The sequence below is a fragment of the Pleurodeles waltl genome, chromosome 4_2, assembly GCF_031143425.1.
Source record: "Pleurodeles waltl isolate 20211129_DDA chromosome 4_2, aPleWal1.hap1.20221129, whole genome shotgun sequence".
Lineage (NCBI taxonomy): Eukaryota > Metazoa > Chordata > Amphibia > Caudata > Salamandridae > Pleurodeles > Pleurodeles waltl.
In genome coordinates, this window is record NC_090443.1 from 816,216,021 (window position 1) to 816,222,563 (window position 6,543).

Below are 6,543 nucleotides of genomic sequence, written 5' to 3' on the forward strand. Positions count from 1 at the left end.
TGACTAATGCAATGTCAAAGCCCATAGACGGCTAAACTGAATACAGAAAGTAATGGCTAATGCCATGTCAAAGCCAATAGGCGGCTCAACTGAACAAAACATACCATGTGCTACTGGTGAACATTGAGCAACTAATATGCGCAGTGGTGAAACACAAAGTCATTGGTCAAAACAAAACTCCATCAAATAGCAGGACATTCCGCCCTTTGACCAATGAATTTTTGTTTCACATATCTCATATTTCAAACAAACAAAAAAACATCAGCACAAAAAAAAACATTATCAGCCAATCAGATTTGAATGATCAAAACAATCCCTGTAAAGCAATAGAAGTGAATTAACACATTGATCTCATAACCTTTCACATCAGATACATCTACATAGAAAAGACTGGGCAATTTTTTTTTTTTTTTTTTTTCTGAATGAGTCTCTAATTCAACAGTGTTAGCAATTTGATGTGGCATGAGTTCTGCTCATGTAAAGGTGCACGGTCCACCTGAAAGGTTTTCTGGAAGATAAGCAAAAGTCAGAGTTCCATACGAGAGGGAAAAAAAAAAAAAAACACAGCAAACAAGTTGAACTTGAACTGAAGGCGCAGTTTGCGCAAAATGGATCCATGGTGCTGGCACTTTACTCAGCCAGGTTCAGGTTGGGGATTCAGTCCCTTCCCCGACCCCACACGCACACACCGGAAGGGGGACCACACAGCACACTCAGGGACAGTGGCGAAACGTGGTAGGATCTGCAAAAGAAACAAGTATGACTTTTCTTGCAAATAACATTTTTCATTTAAACTGCACCCTTCCTCTTTCTTTCCCTGTTTTATAATCAGCAGGACGTTTTTGAGGCCCTTTGTTATATTTTCTGCAGGTTCTGCAGGATCACTTGGGGCTTCAGCCCACACATCAGCACTGAGGTTTTTATCTGCTGCGCCACAGCTTCCCTTTTCTTGCACTGTCAGAAGGGCTGGGGCAGACTCATTCTTTACCAAACCTCCATTCACTGCACTTTTGTCAATTTGGGCCATTCTGTCTCCAATTTGTATGAATGAATCAGATTCTTTTCTAGGTATCAGCATAATTTCGATTTTTCCTTGGTAATTTGCAGCAATCACTCTCCCTAAAACCTGATCAATTTGCCATTTCTGTTTTGGTAACTTTCCTCTCCCCAACTGCTCTGTGACTGCTTGCATGACAGATTGCTTTTGTGCGTGCTGCACAGTTTTTATCAAATCTAGGGGAATGTGCATCTCTCTCATCTCTGCCCACCTGTAAGTGGCCTTTTCACATTTCTGGGGCACCCACATAGCCATCCCCACTAAGGCAGAATTCTGGGTGAACACTTCTCTCTCTGCATTTTTCTCATTAACATCTGCAAGGTAATTGAACCAGTTAGGTACAAGCCATGTGGCTAAAACATTATCAAAGAACCAAAAATCAGCGTAAAAATGACACATCTCACGTAGCTCTTGCTTTAAAATCTGACACACATTATACAACGCTGTTCCTTCTACTGTGCCAGAAAATAACATTTCAGTCAATGAATCATTAGTAAAACAAACATGCTTTTTATCTTCAGTAGACACGAATTCAAATGGTGCACACAGTTTCATCGGTAATTCTTTTATCTGTGGTACTCTAGCCCTGTCTTGCAAGTACCAGATCCATTGTATGATTCTAGCTAGGGGCACTATTTTCTTTCCTTGTTCATGATTTAAATATACATAAGTATTTCCTTCTTGCACTGCGCAGAAACCTAAAGTCTGCATTATTTCATTTGCCAAATCACAAGCGCGCAGCTGCATATTATTTTTCACAGTGACCATGTACAAAAGTGTTAGGATTTCTCTCAAATGAGGGCTATTCTTTTTCCAAAAATCAAACAAGCTAATGAAACTCGGGGTGTCTTGCTCTAAAATCCTTCCTTTTACTTGTGCATTTTGCAACGGTAACTCGTCGTCCGTGTTATCAGTTAAGGAATGCACTTTGGCTGCCAAAAACCCTGGCTCACACGGAAACTCAATGCAGCTCGGAGCTGTCTTAACCCCCTCATTACTGGAATGGGACAAGAAAGATTCTTCATTTTTATAACTTTCAGCATTATTTTGAATTATCGTATCCTGGCTAATTTGCTCACGTAAATTCCTATTTTCATGTTCCAACTGCCTACATTTCTCCTGCATTTCTCTGTAAGCAGATAAAGGTATCCAGACCTTTCTGTCATCATTACTTCCAAAACACACGTTTTCTACATATATACAACAGGAATTATTTCTCAAAACAACATCAGGCCTTTTAGCTACACATGCATTTTCTTCTGTAATTCCCCAAACAGAAAACAATTCACAGTTTTTCTTAGCACCATCAGGCAGTTCATCAACACATGTATTCTCAGACATGGTCTGCCGTGCTACTGTGATTCTCCAAACAGAAAACAATTTCTGTAATTCTCCAAACAACAAAAAACAATTACACTTTTAAAGTGTGCACTTAGAAATCTACTAACTCGTCAAACCCCTTCTTAATCACCTCTTAATGACCGACCCCACTTCTGGTACCAATTGTAGTGCTTTCCTCTTATTTAGTTTCTAAGCACTAACATAACACAACAGAAATGCACTTCTGAGGTCAAAGAAGACTTTTATTGTTATTTTATTCTTCCCCAACCACAATGTTTATGAATGAATGACGAATTAGTAGCTTTCAAGTCCGCGTTAATCAAACAAAATATATCAGTTTGCAATATACACAGCAGGTTATATTTATAAGATATTGAATGCAAAGCAAAACAAATACTTCACCGTGTAGGAACTATTTACAGCTACATCTTTCTAAGGTCTGCAAGCTGAGACCCCTGTCAGCCGCGAGAAAGAGTGTCATCTACCCACACGGGATGCTGGCAACTGGCGCCAAGCTCCAGCACGAGGTCCGGCAGATTCGAATCTGACTCTCTGCAGCCTGTTACATTCGTTACAAAGGTGTGCCCCCTCCTCTCAGACCTGGGAAACTGAGCAAGCCTTTTGGAGACTGGCCAGGTCTCCAAGACTACTCCTGTTCCCAAGCTCAAGGGAAGAGAAACAACGCCCATGTACTCTCTCTTATCAGGTCTAGTCTACTGTGAGAGCAAAACATCTTGGTTCTCTGGTGCAAAAACACAGCTTGGAAAAATACAGAACTATTCTCAACTGCAATGTCTAACTCCACGTTAAAGGCAATGGGCAGCTAACCTAAATATCAAATGCAATGTCATGTTAAAGGCAATAGGCAGCTAACCTAAATATCAAATGCAATGTCTAGTGCCATGTCAAAGCCAATAGGCATCTAAGCTGAATACAAAATGCAATATATAATATCATGTCAAAGCCCATAGGCAGCTGAGCTGAATACAAAATGCAATGTATAATATCATGTCAAAGCCAATAGGCAGCGGAGCTGAATATCATGTCAAAGCCAATAGGCAGTTAAGCTGAATACAAAATGCAATATATAATATCATGTCAAAGCCCATAGGCAGAATATCTAATAGCATGTCAAAGTCAATAGGAATACATCATGTCAAAGTCAATAGGCATGCAATGTCAAAGCCAATAGGCGGCTAGACTGGATACAGCATGTCAAAGCCAATAGGCAGAATACAGAATGTAATGACTAATGCAATGTCAAAGCCCATAGGCGGCTAAACTGAATACAGAAAGCAATGGCTAATGCCATGTCAAAGCCAATAGGCACAATACAGAATGTAATGACTAATGCAATGTCAAAGCCCATAGACGGCTAAACTGAATACAGAAAGTAATGGCTAATGCCATGTCAAAGCCAATAGGCGGCTCAACTGAACAAAACATACCATGTGCTACTGGTGAACATTGAGCAACTAATATGCGCAGTGGTGAAACACAAAGTCATTGGTCAAAACAAAACTCCATCAAATAGCAGGACACACGCCTAAGGCTCTCAGGGACTGATTGGACCAATGATCATTAGTGGCTGTATAGAGACACAGTCACCAACTGGTGAGGGAATACTTCTTTTACTCTTCAGTTCATGATGCCCACATAAGGTAAGTCAGCTTCATTGAATACTTAGGCCAGATACTATCCGATCACAACCTGCAGATCCTGAGTTTCCATTGGAGGAATAGGGTTTGACCCATATTGACATGACAACTCCAAAGTGTTATTTTGGAGGATGCTATTTATCGAGCCTCACTGAGTGAACTTATTGAACACTCCTTTAAAAAGAATGAGGGAATCGACCACTTCCATTATGACATAATGGAAGGCTTTCAAAGTGGTGGCAAAGGGACACTGCTTCCGTACCTCGATGTGGTTAGGAGACAGATCACTCTACAGCTAAGGGGATTACTCTCGACCATCATCGATCTAGAGGACGTACAGCACCAGACAGATCCAAGGGCATATCCCTGACCACAGCAAGCAAAGCCTCCACTGCCTTAGTGGAGAGGCAGAGATGCCTCATAAGTAGCATACATGGCACACCACTATACAGAGGGGAACCAGTCTAGCAGGCACATGGAGCAGCTGTCCAGATAACACAGGTGAAGACCATCCCTGTATAGCATTAACACCTTCCAGCAGGCCCACCAGTAGTTGCAAGAGGCCATTTATAGGGCATTTTATGCCAATTATATGAAACTGTACAACAGTCAAGAGAACAGCACTAAGGATCAGATAGATAACTTCTTATCAGACAATCAACTTCCTTGACTTGAGAAGCAGGAGAATGCTGTACGAGGACAAACTATTTTGCTTCAACAGGTAAAGGAAGCTCCCTAATATCTTGCAATGTTTAAAGTTTCTGGCACTGCCAGTTTGCCCTCGTAATCTCTTTCCCAAAAGCAGGGAAAGACCCAGATGTGCTGTGGGCATACCTACCCTTCTCTATCCTAAATGTGGATGATAAAATTGTTAAGAAACTTTTGTCTAGTAGGCTACTGCCACCCATGCTCATGCATGAGGACTAATATGACTTTTTTCGGGTTACGTCTCTGAATATTGAGACAGTCTTCACAGATGGCCTCGTACAGCACTGCTGGCAGTCGACATGGAGAAAGTTGTTGATTTATTGAGCTGGCGGTTCCTATACAAGTTGTTGGAGAGATTTGGTATAGGGTCAAGTGCTGTACCCCAACTGGAAGAGTATGCACTGCAGGGGACCTCAAAGCAGTATCCAGTTTGATGAGGAATGAGTCAGGGATGTGCCATCTTCCCACTATTTCCCGACTGGTAATTGAACCATTTGCTGCACCGGTTAGAAAGGATGGAGAGTAGTGGTTTAACTTCCTCTATGCTTATGATCTAGCGCTTTATACTTGTGACAAGGGGATGGTATTAGACCTATAAGCATAACACTCAACAATTTTGGAAGAGTTTCTGGAATGATGTTGAATCGGGGGAAGACTAGCCTTTACCACCGAAATTGAGGACGATAGAAGGACTGTGGCGTCATGAAGGAGATCATCACCAAATGGGAACACACTTTGAAATACCTTGGAATACAAGTCTAGCACATGTAGAAGGACATTCTACAAGGTAATGTATGGCGTATCATTCTGTCTCTCGGATCGCAAGTGGCTGTTTGGAGGATTCTTCCCTCCCGGTTGCAGGCAGAGCAGCCATAACCAAAATGATGTTACCTCGACTGCTCTATTATTAAAATGTAAAGTTTATTATTCCCCCAGACCTTAGCAGGGATTGGAGGGAAGCTCAGAGCTATGTTGGGGAATATGAAATAGATTGCTGATTACAGGAATATGGGTGTCCCGGACTTTGAGCTGTACTATCTTGAACCTCAGTAACCAGAGGGCTATATGTCAGAACTTGTTAATGATGCCTGGGGTGAATTTTCTCCCATCTAGGCCACAAAGCTCCTTCCTGTGTCTTGAACGCATGGCACAACACTGCAACAGGTGAGCACTACAACACACTGAGGGCACCATAACCTAAGCTTCGGCTGTCTTGCTGGGTATAGTTCTGTCATCCCAAAGGTCAGGATATAGTAAGCAGACAAGGAGGTGGAACTAAGCAGGAGTATATAAGTAAGGGATTTGTTTGATAAAGGGGCACCTATCTTATTTGACACATTGGTGGACACAACAGGACTCTCACTGGATCATGAATGTGCTACATAGTGGATGTGTACATTGTCGGGCATCATGGACACAGCCAAAAAACACGAGCTATTTAAAGGCGTTGTTTGTATTAGGCATCAGCCAGAAACTCATCACATGTATATACACGGCCTTGGTAGACCTGGGTGGAGCACTAGGCTGAACCAAAAGTAGACATGGATAAGCTGTTTCAAGTAAAACACTAAGAAATGCCAGAATACTAGGCTGCATCAAAATCAATATTAATTACAAAAGGCATATATGAATCTATGCACTATTAGCAAATTGCAACTAAGTGAGGCCCTGACCGGTCTATGCTGTGATGCTAACAAAGCAGGTTTTCTCTACATGGTGCGGGTTATCCCTATAATAATGCAGTTCTATAACGCGGGGCGGGTACATAAAAAAAAAAAG

The 6,543-nt window shown here is 41.7% G+C and overlaps 1 protein-coding gene across 1 annotated transcript; it reads right to left on the reverse strand.

Annotated features, from left to right (window-relative positions):
* Positions 1-393: 393 nt before the first annotated feature.
* On the reverse strand, positions 394-2,673 carry LOC138293332 (uncharacterized). Its single transcript, XM_069232492.1, has 2 exons — positions 1,269-2,673; positions 394-742 (listed from the first exon to the last, which is right to left on the reverse strand). The coding sequence occupies exons 1-2, from the start codon at positions 2,396-2,398 to the stop codon at positions 658-660; spliced, it is 1,215 nt and encodes a 404-aa protein (XP_069088593.1). The 5' UTR covers positions 2,399-2,673; the 3' UTR covers positions 394-657.
* Between the last annotated feature and the right edge of the window lie 3,870 nt (positions 2,674-6,543).

What these genes read in the sequence shown, in the direction of transcription:
- LOC138293332 (XM_069232492.1), bottom strand. Translation starts at nt 2,398, where the DNA reads ATGTCTGAGAATACATGTGTTGATGAACTGCCTGATGGTGCTAAGAAA. An exon ending in TGTGAAAAGGCCACTTACAG is followed by an intron (nt 743 to 1,268) that starts GTGGGCAGAGAT and finishes TTTCTTTTGCAG; the next exon opens with ATCCTACCACGTTTCGCCAC.